This window comes from Pituophis catenifer, unplaced genomic scaffold (genome assembly GCF_029215685.1).
Source record: "Pituophis catenifer annectens isolate HBS135680 unplaced genomic scaffold, rPitCat1.0.hap2 SCAF_2, whole genome shotgun sequence".
Classification (NCBI taxonomy): Eukaryota; Metazoa; Chordata; class Lepidosauria; order Squamata; family Colubridae; genus Pituophis; species Pituophis catenifer.
In genome coordinates this window covers 194187551-194202505 of record NW_027256882.1, presented here as the reverse complement: position 1 = coordinate 194202505, position 14955 = coordinate 194187551, and the positions used below count along the sequence as shown (strand labels likewise).

Genomic DNA, 14955 nt, shown 5'->3' with positions numbered 1-14955 from the left:
GTATACTGGTGGAACTATGACGGTTGTAATTTCTTAGATTTGGTGGGTAGGACATTGGCGAGTATTCTTTCTTTCTAAACATCACTAAGCCTATTTTAGGATTTACACTAGTTTTACATTTAGGTTTAGGTTTTCTGTTCCAAAATAATAGAATGGCACCATTGTTTTTGAGCAACAGAAATGTGAAGGGATGTCAGGATTTGCAGGAGGAAAGGTTCTAGTTGTAGATTAACAAACCTTTTATTTAACTTATTAATTTATTAAATTTTTATGTTGTCCATCTTCCACAAGGTGACTGTGGGCAAACTAGAGCTTGCTACAAACATCCCTCAATTTGGAATAGGATGGAATTGGTTTGAGGATTGCCTAAACTGTGTAGGATAGGTTACCACTTTGTGCAATCTTCTTTGTTCCCCTTTCAGCTCCAACGCAAGCGCCACATCGGGAATGATATTGTGGCCATTGTCTTCCAAGATGAAAATACTCCTTTTGTGCCCGATATGATTGCATCAAATTTTCTACATGCTTACATGGTGGTGCAACTCCATCACAACGCCAGTGGAGAGACGCTGTACAAGGTAAAGGGACAGAATCCACAATTTACCATTACTGGGGAAGCCACAGAATGTTCTGTGGCATTACAGTGCCTGCTACATTCTTAGTTCCTGTTTTATCATTCTCTAACTTTTCTATTGTCACTACTGCTGGACTATCCTTCTTTTATTCCTCAGCAACAACCATTAGTCTATGCTCATATGTAGCTATTTTATTTTGGGGAAACAGGGGTCAAGGGGAAACACTTTGTTCTCCCTTTTCTTTCTTCAGAATCTCCAATCCATTCTTGTTCTCATTTTTCAACAAAAATAAAATATATGTATTTGTTCAAGAGTAAAATAAAAATATGCATTAGCCATAAGATGGTAAGAGTAATTGTTCTTGATGATAGTTCTCGGAAGAAATACTGCAACTGCATTAAAAAGGGCCTATTACTTTAATGTCAGTACTGTACAAATATCCATGTAAAGTAGTACTGGTAGTATACAGCTTCAGTGATTGTGTGGGTCTATGTAGAAAGGGAGGTCTTCAGTCTCAATGTGATCACCACCTTGCCTGTTTTGACCCCCTGGTGGATGCTGTGCCATTACTTACTTGATATGTAGGTCAGAAATTTAAAGAGAATAAGGGAACTAAACTAAAGGATACTAATAATTCATTTAGCATTTCAGAATGACACTGCTTGAATTAACTAGAACTTTTAAAATTCAAGCATCAATAGAACATGAACTGTATCAGGATCTAAACCTAATACTAAACAATCAGTAAATTTATATAAATCTTTATAATATAATAGATGTTATATTAAACAGATTTTTTAAGAGTAGAGTAGAGTAGAGTAGAGTAGAGTAGAGTAGAGTAGAGTAGTTTATTGGCCAAGTGTGATCAGACACACAAGGAATTTATCTCCGGTGCATAAGCTCTCAGTAAACATATAACAGCAAGTAATAGGTCATAATCATAGTTACAAAAATTAATCACAAACTACAAACAACAACTGATAAATCATAAGAAACCAATAAGAGATGATAGTAGGAAAGATGAGAAGAGATAAGATGAGAAAATGAGACATTGCTGTGGGAATTAAGTGTTCATCGGAATGATGGCACATGGGAGAAAACTACCTTTGTATCTAGTTGTTTTGGCACGCAATATCCTATAGCAGTGTCCTGAGGGCTACTCAACTTCAACTGAGAAGTTGAAATAGATTATGTCCAGGATGTGAGGTGTCTGAAGATATTTTCTCAGCCCTCTTTCTGGTTCGTGCATTATACAGGTCCTCAGTGGAAGGCAGGCTGTTTGTGACTGTTTTTCTCCAGCACTATCCATTGAAGTCTGTACCTGTCCTGTTTGGTTGCTGTGCCAAACCAGACAATTATTGAGGTACAAATGACAGACTCAATAATTTCTCTGTAGAACTGTATCAGCAGATCCTTGGGCAATCTGAGATTTTTAAGTTGACGCAGGAAGAACATTCTTTGTTGTGCCTTTTTAATGATGGTTCTAATGTTAGGTGTCCATTTCAAGCCCTTGGAGATAATAAAAACTATTAGAGACTTGAAGATCTCTACTGTTGATACTATGTTGCCTAATATTGTAAGAGGTGGTAGAATAGGAAAGTATATGAAATCTAGACAAAATTCCCTCTCCATGGAATTTGGAAATGTACGATTATTATATTGGGGTATATAATTGGATAAAATATAAAAAGCAATCAAAGCAGCATAATAAATTAAAGTTAAAACTAACTGCAAAGAAGTAGAATAAAAAAATCAATAAACAATAGCTTGATCAAATGCTTTTAAGAACCAGTTTTACAATGCTTCCTTCTTCTCCTGAGTCAATCTGGCATAAAAAGAAACCTACAACTGGAGTGTTGCCAATCCTGGTTGGCAGAAATGTAACTTATTAATTCTTGTTTTAAGGCTGCAGTGATTTTTCTGCTCCCTCTTACTCTGTTAATTATGATGGTTTCAGGTTTCTGTGACTGCCCGCGATGATGTTCCCTTTTTTGGCCCCCCTCTTCCAAATCCAGCAGTATTCAAAAAGGTTGGTATGTCTGGTCCCTGGAGCAGGTTTTTCCAACACTACAGGCTGGATATTTCTGCAGATTATCCAGGATTAAGAAAATCATATATGATACCAAATACTCTTAGGGATGTAACCCTTCATATCTGCGGTGTGCAGTTTGATTGTCTGAGTAATAATCCTTCTTCCCCTTTTAACACAACAGCCAATTTGGAGACAATTATTGCAGTTCATTTCACATTATCAAACAATGAACCAGTTAACAACAAGAGCAACAGCATCATGCAGATAATCTTACAAACAAATCTTGCTTTTCTATTTTTTAGACCTGGGCAAATTGGAAGCCATTTTTTTCAGGGGAATGTTTCAGTGTATATCCAACAGTGAAGTACAGAGCAAATTCCAGCTGCAAGGCTTTAGAGTTTGCTGCAGTAAGGACTCAGCAAACAGGACCAGGGAGATTTTTATAGATTTGTCTCTGCTGTTCCTAGGTCATAAGTGTGATAGTCAGGTGCAACTGTTTGAAAGATATCTTATAGTGAACAGAGAGAGCATTGACTGAATTCATGTTCTATTAATGCTCATTCATGTCACAGTTCTCAATATATATCCTGAGGCAACAGAATCAATTGAGATTCTTCAGTGAAACCTCGGTTAGGTAAATCTCTTGGGTCTTACAGATAGTACTAGATTTATGGCTGGTCACTTAACTACTGTTCAAAGTTACGATGGATCTCCCAGGCGTATTTACAACCCAGTTCTAAAGTTCCAACAACCACTCCCCCAAGTCCTGTGACTGCATTTTTTGGCAACTGGCTCGTATTCATGACTATGACGTGACTATGTGACTGTGGGACTATGTCCCATAGTCACATGTCCCAAATCACATAGTTAAGATGTTTTACCGAAAAGTGGCATTTACTTCTGTTTTTTTGCAAAAAAAAAAAAAAAAAAAAAGCCCATAGTGAACTTATTGTTTAACAACAAACACAGAAAAGGTCATAAAATCCAGGTCAGACACTTGGGCATCCCATTTTACAAACATCCCATTTTACAAACGTTTTACAAACTGTTGTAAGTTAAGAACTACCTGTATACACATTCCTGCTGTCTGTGTTCTCCTCTGTGCAAAATGATTCCACATCGAAAGAAAAGCTCACACTCTTTTTATATAGAAGAGGATTGTTTTTCTCTATGAGAATCATGTACATTGTTATGGGAGAGAGCGATTTTATAGCTGCACAGTCCAAACAAGGTTGTATTAAAGTATATTTCAATACATTCATGAAGTATATGTTATAAATGGAATCATATTCTTAAGACATCCTTCTGGGTTCTTGTAGTTCCATAGAGCCCTGTTAATTTGGCTGGCTAAAAAGCATTCCCAAACCCTTCATTCTTTAACCAGAACGGTTGTAGCTCTCATTGGTTAAAGTGAGAGGAGACCCTACAGAATGTCCAACATGATGGAGTAGCCTTCCTTTTTTGCTCCCTACAGGGCACGGACTTCCGTGAATTTCTTCTAGCAAAGCTTATAAATGCTGAGTATAGCTGTTACCACGCTGAGAAATTTGCCAAGTTGGAAGTAAGTTTGGTTACTTAATACATTTCTATTAATAGCTTCTCAAGCAAATACCTGTATAAAACAAAATATATTAAATGAAAATGCACAATTAACCATGTATATAAATTGCTGAAATATCAGCTTTGGAAAATTTCTCTCAATGTTAAAATTACATTTAAGATTCCTGAGAGTTGGGAATGGATGAAAAGAATTTGATGCCCTTTTAAAATGAACATTTCCTCAAGAAAAGGACATAATCAAATGGCATGTAGTTTTTTCCACTTAACATCTTACAGTAACAATCATCAATAAACAAACATTTGGTACTACAGTGGTTTAAAGCACCCTGTTATTAACACAGCTGCCTGCAATTTACTGCTGGTTCGAATCTCTCCAAGGCTCAAGGTTGACTCAGCCTTCCATCCTTTCTAAGGTAGGTTAAATGAGGACCCAGTTTGTGGGGGCAATAAGCTGACTTTGTATAAATATACAAAAGTATGAAGGCTATTGCTTAACGCACTGTAAGCCGCCCTGAGTCTCCGGAGAAGGGCGGCATATAAATCAAATTAAAAAAAACAAAAACATTTGGATGAAGCTGGATTAGAGATTGGCTGTACTTGGAAGTGGAGTAGTTACAGGTTTTCCTGAAATCCTTGTACAATTCAGTCCATGCAAATGTGCTTGAATACTATCAGCAGCTGATTTGTATGAACTCTGTCCAGTAAGATAATATTTAATTTGCTAATATTTGCTAATTTAGCTGTACGGATATAGAGCTTTCAGAAATAAATAGAGGTGTTATTGATTACAGTCATTTCCATTACTTTTTTTTCCCTAAGTGCCACAGTTTAAACTACTGAATTCATAAAATCAAGAAACCACAAAAATTCAGCAAATCCAAAATGAAAAATAGATGTTCTTATTTTAATTTTAAGACATTCATCTATAATCTGGTGCCTTCTGATTTGCCCACTTTTGACCCTATTATCTATGGGCCTAAAATCCAGCTGGTTAACAATATGGTTAATTTCTTTAAGGAATGTTCAGAATAGCTTTAAAAAAAAAGGAAGTGAATGGCTGTATTTGTATGATGTTTTTGGCAGATGCATTCTGACTCTTACTTGGAATCTTGGGTGAAACCATCCAGAAAAAAAGCTTTTCAATAACATTATTTTATTTTTGTTGAATCTGTGGTATACAGAAGTGACATATGTAAAAGGAGAATAAAAACAAAACAAAATAAAATAAAGGAAAGTCTGAATTTACTGGCAACAAGAATAAATTATTTTATACCTCAAAGCTAGTAATTATCATCTTCATTATCAACTTGTCAAGATACAGATCTTCATTTTCTGGTAGATTTCAACTAGGAAACATTCTGTACCATTACCATGGAGACATTCCTTTCTCAGAAGTTCTCTTGCTTAATCTCTGAGAAGGGATCTAGATTATAAGGCTTTTGATATTAAATATTAGTTTTCATGCAGGCTTTTATGAAATAGTTCCTAAGGCAGGGCGGGCAATTTCTTTGAACTGGAATTGGAATTTTGAAAGCATACCTGGATGTTCTCTCAAAATGACTGCCCAGGTTTCTTTTTTAATGTAACTTATGTCTACCTGCCAACTTTCTATTTACTCTTTTTATTTATTTATTTATTTATTTATTTATATGCCGCCCTTCTCCGGAGACTCAGGGTGGCTTACAAGGCATTAAGCAATAGCCTTCATACTTTTGTATATTTTATACAAAGTCAGCTTATTGCCCCCACAAACCGGGCCCTCGTTTTACCTACCTTAGAAAGGATGGAAGGCTGAGTCAACCTTGAGCCTGGTGAGAATTGAACTCACAGTAATTGCAGACAGCCGGAAGCTAAATACTACCTTTAACAGTAGCATTAGTCTGCTGTGCCACTCACTTCCTTTTTAGAAATAGGGTCAGACAGACAGAAAATCATCATCCCATTGCTTATTTGCTCCTAACTTTCTAGTGTTGGCCCTTTTTAAATGAAAAGCAGAATTAATATATATTTAAGTAAATAGAAGACTTTTGAACTGAATGCAACTTCATAACACTGGAGGATGTAAGCTCAGAACTATGACTCAACATTATGTAACCCATCCAGACATGAAATGGCCTTCTGTTTTGCCTCTTCCCCTTTTGCTATTCCCCTCCCATAGTTTGACTTGAAATCTCTGACAACAATGCTTTTCTTTGTTTCTCTCTTCCTGGAGCAGGAGCGCACCCGCAGTGCACTTTTGGAGAGCCTATATGAAGAACTGCAGATTCGTAGCCGCAGTATGATGGGCCTGGCCTTGGGGGATGAGGACAAAATAGAGAATGGGGGTGGTGGCTTCTTTGAGAATTTCAAGGTGAGAGATGGTGTAAATGCTGAACTTCTCAATGTCCTTCTATATTTACTAACTTGATGCTGCTCTGGCTAGTACCAATAAAGAAACAACAGCAGCCAAGGTAAAAAAAAAAAAAAAAGCTACAACACAGGTATTGCTTGGACTGAGAACTACACGCAGATCCCCAGACCCAGTGACAGAACCATGTCTTTAAAGTCATGCAAAAGGCCAACAGAGACAGGGGCAATTTAATCTTGTGGGAAGGAGGTTCCAACCAAAAGTTGCTGGAATAGAAAAGGCTCTCTACCTAGCCCCACCAGAGAGTACTCCCTAATAAAAGAAGTCTTTATCAGCACCTTGAATTGCACTCAGAAGTACTGGCAACCAACATAAGAGACAGTGAACAGCCTCACACTCCAAGAATGGACCCAGGTGGTGCACAATATGAAATTGTGCAAAGGCACACCTGGCCACTTAAAATACTTCAATAGATAGGCCTATAACTGTATGTTCATATTATGTTGGGGGGGGGTCAAAGCTGAGAAGGAAGCCACAGAATTTCCCACCTCAGAACTCAGTCTGTTAGGTACTAGGCTAGCTATCAGTTTATTCATTTTTCTTGGAAAATAAGGCCATGGAAAATCCCCACTTCATGCTTTGAGGACAAATTGTAATTATTTGTAATATAACTCCCACCTGGCATCTTGGCTTCTACGTATATGTATCTGTACATTAGCTGGAAGGGAAAATATATTTGATCACTATATGGAAGGGCTTGTATTTGATCATTTATACTTGAAATAGAATGCTTGTAAAAAGTTGACACATTTTACATTCCAGGGGAAATTTGTTAAATTTTATTTAATTTGGAACTGCCCATCTCCCTCACAGATGGACTCTGGGTGATGTACAATAAATTATTAAAACATAGAAACAATGTATAAATTCTCGAAGATGCTTTCTTTTTGTCCAGTTTATGTAGTCTAGCATCCCCTACTCTCATTACAATACAGTGGAGAATGGGAATGAGGCATTGGAGAAATAATATTGGAAATCTGGAGGCCTAATCATGATGATGCTAATTCTAAAAATGCTGAAATGTGTGTTATGATATCACAGCATAAGAACTGCCCTTTCATACTAGCATCACTGTGTTGTATAAAAATACATGAGGGGGGAGAGCTGGTATCATGGTCCATGTTTCCTCACCTCTGCTTGCCGTTCCCTCTCCCCCTTACCTGTGTTTGAAAGGTGGTTTAATTGTATTTCACAGGGTACTCTGTTCCACAGCTATGTAGCAATAGCCAGGATCAATTATATGTTGTATATTTGAGTGAAGTAAATTGGGGCTCTACAAAAGGGAATCCAACTTTGTAGTAGCACAAAAATGCGTACTCCTTGGTATTTCATGTGTAAATCAGATCAAAGATTTGAAGGATCTCAGTCTAAAAATCACAAAAAATAATATATTGAATTTTTTTTGGCTTGGTATATGCCATCACAGAGAAAATTGTTTTGCATTTTAGACTGAGAACATATCTATACAAGTAGTCTTTGATTGAAAACCACAATTGAGTCCCAAATTTCTGTTGCTAAGTGAGACAGTTAACTGAATTTTGCCCCATTTTACAACTTTTCTTGCCACAGTTGTTAAATGAATCACTGCAGTTGCTAAGTTAGTAACACAGATGTTAAGTGAATCTCAGTTCACCATTGACTTCGCTTGTCAGAAGATCGCAAAAGGTGATCAAATGACCCCAGGACACTGCAATTGTCATAAATTTGAGTCAGTTGCCAGGTAACTGAATTTTGATATGATCTTAGAATAGTTCATAGATTGGGCATTCCCCAGGATGTGTTAGTTTGTATTGGGAAGACTTCAACTTCTAGTTGACTTCTGGAAACATTTTAAGGAAAGGTTGAACTACAATCATATAACATGGGATTTCTCATTCTTTAACTTGGTTTGTGCTTGAGCAGTACACAGATATAAAACATACCACCTGGACATGGGTTAGAGGATTGAATGCATGAGGGCGGGATAGGCTCAAAGTCGAAATAGGTCATGGTCTTAATAGAGGAGAATAGTTATAGCTCAGGGGTGAAATGAGAGGGTCCTTGGTGCTCTTTGAGCTTGGTTGTTTTCTTGCAGATGTTTCATTACCCAAACTAGGTAATAACATCAGTACTATCACTATCAATATTACAAAAATTGAAGGACAGAGGAAAGACGTTTTAACATAACCTGAAAGCAATGCTGCCTGATATGATATAACTTTTGTGGAACAGCAGTTGAATAGCTGAAAGAAATACATTTCCTACAGAAGTAAAAAGTGAAAGAGATGTGGTTATATGTAAAACTGCTCCCAACATAATGGAAGTTAGTACCGCTTTTATTCTTTTATGCCATTAAGAGAAAATCATGAGGATCTTGGTTTATAATTCAATATACCATCATTTTACTTTATTAAATTAATTTTATAATTATTTTTTCAGTAATTGTAGTGGAAGTACTACCTTAGAAAAGATAATTTAATTTTTATTGATGACATTTTCAGATAAGAACCTTCAGGATAAATATTATCTTCAGGATAATTAAATTTGACATGAAAGTTGCTAAAATGCCAGGGTGAGTGGGGGAGGAACCTCCATTCAGAGCATGAGAAGGAGTAATTGATGCTTACATTCAGGAATTCAGGATATGTGACTTGTCTGTTTTTCTTTCTGGATAATAGTTTATTATTCAGTGCTGCTTGTTCCATGGTCTGAGCTGACCAGTCTGGATAGAACTATCCATAAAAAGCTAGAAAATGAATTCATATTTCTTTTGAGGCAACATCTTAGTTTCAGTACTATAATGTAGATTTGATGTCCCAGCTTGTGTCTTCAAGGTTCATATAATAGAGGAAAGAGTTACCCTAGAGAATCATGATTGTAGCTGGTCAGTATCACTTGGAGAAAAGCAAGAAAGTTCTTAATGAAGACTGTAGCCTTGGATAGTTTGAGCAGATTCTTCCATCCAGTTGGATATTTTGGGGGGGGGGGTTTACTATCTTTGCTTGAGATCCAATAGTGAGAGGAAGTCCAGGGTTAGTTTTCTTTGCCTCCCAGTTCTTATCCACTAGCATCTCTGCTACTCTCCGTGCTTTCCTTGTGTGTGTATGTCAATGTCTCTGTGTCTGTTTCCCTGTTGCCCTTCTCTCCAGCGGGTGATCCGAGGCCGTAGCCAGAGCCTGGACACTATGGGGATAGCCATGAAGAAGCAGCAGCAGCCCCCAGCAACTCTACCCAGCCGCCCAGCTACTGCAGGCCTTGCCCTCAACCAAAGTGTCGCCGAGGGTCCCAAGGCTATTGCTGCGGTAAGGTTTTGTGGGGTAGGGACTGGGGAAGCTAATAAGCATGCCTTCAGCCCCCTTCTTCCCCTTTTTTATAACTAGACCTGCTGCTTGTCAACACTCTTTGCTGATAGCTGTAATTCCATAAAAATACCTCAGATGTCTATATGGACTTGTTTTCACGTCTCTGAGTTCATTTGTCAGTCATAGTCCTCTGTGTTTGGAAGCTGACTCCATTAACATGAAAAGTGGTATAGTGTGAGAACTTGACAATAGGGAGGTAATCTAACGTAAAAGTCAACAAAGATTGTACTGTCACAAGTACACCAGATATTTTAAAGACCAGAAAAACAAGGTTTTATCCTAACAGCAAAAGATTGTTTCCCACCAATCTCAGATGCCAGTGGCATTAGAGGAGAGCTTTGGAGAAAGATGATCAAAAAATATATTTGTTGGGAGAAATTCAACCAAGGCCCAAGATGGGCAATGCTGTGCAAGAAAAGCACTGGAGCTTTGAAATTGTATTTGTAAATGGCTTTGTACATGGTAGGTTGTCATATACATTTTCTGGAAGATTGATAGTTGTCAGGATATGGATCATCCTGGCCATTTTATCTCTGGAAAAAAATTAAAAGTGTCCCTTGAGGCTTCACTAACAAAACTTAATTAGTCAGCAACAATATGTTTAAATGAAGGAGTTTATCAGTGGCATCTTGAAAATCCCAGATGACCAAGCTAAGTGATTTCGTGCAGATAATTGTGTGAAACCAGGTGGAACTCTTGGGGATTATTTCGTGTTAATGTCCTTACTCTAAACTGTGACTTCATGGCACTTCCATGTAAAATCAATTCTATCAAAACATTATGTTTTCAATTCTCCATCCAATTCACCTAAAGACCTTTCCCTGGTGCTGAATTGAAATGTTTTCCTCCCGTTAACAAAAATCCATGCCAGCATGAAATTTACTATCCCTGATACCCATCCCAATTTTCCTTGCATGGTCCCTCTTTCCTCTCATTGCCAGCCAATTTCACTGACTGGCCATGTTGCAAGGGCATACCAGAAATTAAGGAAATTGCAGGGCATGTTTATGCCAGATTAGGTGCAGGTTAGGAAGGACCGAAGTAGACTGAATGCCATGATACTGAAATTCTTTTAAAAAATGAAAAAGAGTATTTCCCCTGTTCTCTGTTTTGGCAGTTTTCTCAATCTTTAATTTCACATGATCTTATTAAGGATAATTTGATAGGGGATATAGCAAATAAAGCCTGTTTCATGATTATCTGACAGCCTCAAATGAAGGAAATAGGAGTAGTTTTCACCAGGCATTAAGCCTGCTTATTTGCACTGAACTAGTGCATGCAAGTGAACATTTCTGGTTTAACAGGCATGGAAAGCATGCCTATAGACAGTCTGGGCAATTAGGATGGAGTTGTCACTATTGTTAGAAAATATGTGGATTAGTTAGTTTGACTTGGCCGCATATATTCTTGGGAGGTTTTGGCTGGGATCTACTCATTCAAATCATACGTTCTTCCATTCAGCCATGGCTCAGTCCACTGTTAATGAAGGACAAGCCTTTCTTTCAACACTAAACTTGCAGGTCTGGGAGCAGGGTATGCATGTGAAGTTGCTGCTTACAATGAATCCTGGGTGTTGGAGTCTATCCTCTTACGGGACTACAGTTTTAATTGTTAGCCTGAAGATGGCATTGAGATACATAGTTACAAATCAACTGTCGTGGAGGAAATAAATCAATGTACCGTAAACCTTTATCTCTATTAAGATCTACTTTTAACAAATGAGCCTCTGAAGCAGTTAACAATAAATATTTTTATTTACATAAAAATAAATATCCTGTAATCGCACTAAGCGATGATAGTTCTGGCTATTCTTTCTCAGAAGAAAGATTCTTGTAAACCATCAGAACTGCCCTTCTAACTGACTTCCAAACTGCCCACAGTTTTCTAACAGAAGAGCTGAACAGAACTCTCCAAACTGCCAACTGCCTTCTGAACTGCTTTCTGGACTGCCAATGGTTTTCTGTCAAGAATCTCCTTTTATACTGTCAACTGTGACAGTTAGGGGAGGGAACATAAAAGCCCTGGAGATTCAAACCCATCAGCTGCTTTCTGATTGGCTCACCCACTTGTCCATTCCAAAAACCATTAATAGGCACAGCAATTGAGAAATAACTTTTCTCTCACATCAACCATGTCAAGATGCTAATTACATCTTTTCTCTGACCACAGCTGTAGATTTCTAGGTCCCATACTGCTTGTTGGAAGGAAAGCCAGGAAAGGGAAGCTCCATTTGGAGAAATTATGTACAGAAAATAAATGCTAGAATGACACATAGATACTGACGTTCTGTTCAAGATGCCTGTTGCTTATTATCAGTGATATCATGAACATTTTTTTTGAAGGAGGAGGGAAGTTCTGGTAGACATTCAGGAAGGGAATGACATTAGACCATCATTTTTAATGGTAGACGTTAGTGCTTTGTTTGGCTCAAACTGTGGCTCTATTTTTCTTTTCTCCTTCAATCTATATTGTCTCTACTGTCTCCGCGCCAGTATTATATCTAAAGTATTTCTCACTGTCGTCTCTGCAATTACTAATTTATTGTTTCCTTTTCTTACTCTACATTTTCTCTGTTGAATTAGCTTAGCTAGCTTTCTAAGTTTGGCAGATTGATCTGTTAGCATTAAATGTATAGACAGGATCTGGAAATCCAGTTCTCCATCTTTTGTTCCTGTTCCAACTCGTGCTTTTCTATTTCTTTCCTCCTCCTTCCTTTTTTTTCCCCCTTTCTATCATTTCCTCTCCACTAGTCCTTTGCCCTGCCTGGGAGAAGCCCATCACGCAACCGAGGCAGCCGCTTCAATGGGAGACGTAGTAGTGCCATTGGCATTGAGAACATCCAAGAGGAGAAGAGGTATGGACCACGGGAAGAATGGCAGGACTAGAACTAGAACAGGGGGAGGAAATAGTGATTGGTGCAAGTGTTAATCCAATCTTGTACCCTTCAGGTCTAGTGGGACTGCATCTGCCAGAATTCCTAGCTATCACGGCCTTTAACCAATATGTAAGAGAGGTGCAGTCTGCATATGTCGGGAGGGCACTAATTTTGAAAGATGGGGTTAGTATGGCTATATGTATGTTGTTGGCATGAGAGGTCTTTAGTGCACTCAAAAGGCAATTTTCTTTGTCACTGAGTAGCTATTTCAGCAGTAACTTTTAATCTATTGTTGTGACTCATGGGCTCTGATTTTATTCCAAGAACCAAGAGCACTTTTGTCCAAAGCTACTTGCTAATCAAACTCAACTGGAGTGTTCCTGTTTGTTTATCATACAGCCTGTTAACCCCATTTTCTCCATCTGTGTATCAGCCGTTTTGTTTCTGATGTGTCATCCTGGAGTCTATTCTGTGATTTCTGTAATAAACACCTTTATTACTTTCATGGGACAATTTCATAGCAGTTCTGAAATTAATTTCTTGAACAATTGAAAACTCAAGTTCTGAACTGGGCATAGGACATACTTTTTTTTGTTGCAGAATCTAACTTAAATAGATTAAGAGAACACTAGGTTGAGCCTATGTGAAGAGAATCCCTATAGAGAGATGAGAAAGATTCAAGGGAAAAGAAGCAGAGTGGAAGGAATAATTATCAGGGTTGACATGAGGATTAAAAATGAGAGAAAAAGAGGCACTGTTCTTGCTTGAATTTGGGCCTAAACAAATTTCTGATCAAATTACAAGCATGCTCCAAAATTATAACAAGCTGATTTGGGACATGCTATGGCACCACAAATTAAGCAAAAAGTATCTAAAAGAAACTCATTACATTAATGCATTTGTTGACTTAGATCAAGCTAGACAACTTTTTCCGGCTAGGAGCTGCACATATCTTTAAGTCAAAGTGGTTCCTGAGAGCTAAGGAGAGCGTAATAGTTTTGTGGTGATACAACAAAAACAATTTGTTTAGAGCAGGGGTGAAATCTACTTACCTTCCTTACTGATTCGGAAGCGCACACACCCCACATGTACAAAAACATTACTTCCTGGTTAAAACCAAGAAGTAATGACAACCAGGTGGCAATCACTACCGGATCGCCAAACCACAGGGAAAAATCACTACCGGATCAGGCAATCCAGTCCAATCTGGGAGCATTTCACCATTTAGATCACTGTCATTTCTACATTTGAGTGGAGAGGATTAATCTGCCATTATTTGTCTTTTTGTCTAAGTGCAAACCTATGCCACTGAAATGATTTGTTTAAATTTGGCAGCTGGATCTCGGAGGGCAGCACACAAGATGAGGCTTTGTGACTCCATTAAATTTCTGGGGTGCCTGCTGATGGTCTAGATAGACAGATATCAAGCACATTGCTAGTGATTTTTGAAGAGTTGAACAATGATATATTCTTTGTATATTATTTCTGTTGTATAGTATATTAACAACTAACCTTGTACCTGTAAATAATTATGAACCTGATCCATACAGGATCCATACTCTTTTCTAATTAATTTACCTGCTTCTCCTTGTCTGATTACCAGATGAACATGGTCTGTAGTAGTAATTATTTTTGAACAGTATTGTTAATTACTCTGAGAAGCTCTTCACCAACATTTCAGCTTGTTGCATTACACAAATAATTTATGGAAGCAGTGCCACTGTTACATACCCTTCAGCCCTTCAGAATAAAAACGAATAAAACTCAAAATCCCTTTCTTTCTATCCTGAAAATGGAACGAAAGCACAAGAAATAAAAACTTCCTAAAAGTAATGGTATTCAATCATAAAAGCAACATAGATGTTTTTGCAAAATCATGCTAAAGTTTTGCAAATGTAATCATATTGAAAATATCATGCTACTGTAATTTGGTGTTAAAGTTTGCATACAAGTTCTACTTTAGTAGTACTGAGGAAGGATAATAATGTTTCCTATTCCTCCAAGGAAGAGACAGAGGCCAGCAGGCTATGGTTGAGCAGAGACTTTGTGGTTCACTGTCACACTTTCCTTGCCTTTGCCCTTGTCGATAGCCATTGGTAGGTACACAATGGTTTGGGGCAGGGGTCAGCAACCTGCGGCTCTGGAGCCACATGTGGCTCTTTGGG

The 14955-nt window shown here is 37.9% G+C and overlaps 1 protein-coding gene across 7 annotated transcripts in view; it reads left to right on the top strand.

The window, feature by feature from the left end:
• The window catches only part of LOC139313079 (rap1 GTPase-activating protein 1-like), a 58998-nt gene that overhangs the window by 31412 nt on the left and 12631 nt on the right, over nt 1-14955 (top strand). For 6 of the 7 annotated variants that reach the window (XM_070938445.1, XM_070938444.1, XM_070938446.1 and 3 more), the window contains exons 12-17: nt 423-578; nt 2533-2604; nt 4082-4168; nt 6383-6517; nt 9703-9855; nt 12666-12769. In XM_070938445.1, coding sequence (XP_070794546.1) covers nt 423-578; nt 2533-2604; nt 4082-4168; nt 6383-6517; nt 9703-9855; nt 12666-12769 — 707 coding nt within the window. The remainder of the gene's footprint in view (nt 1-422; nt 579-2532; nt 2605-4081; nt 4169-6382; nt 6518-9702; nt 9856-12665; nt 12770-14955) is intronic. The other variant, XM_070938447.1, reaches the window with a different exon arrangement.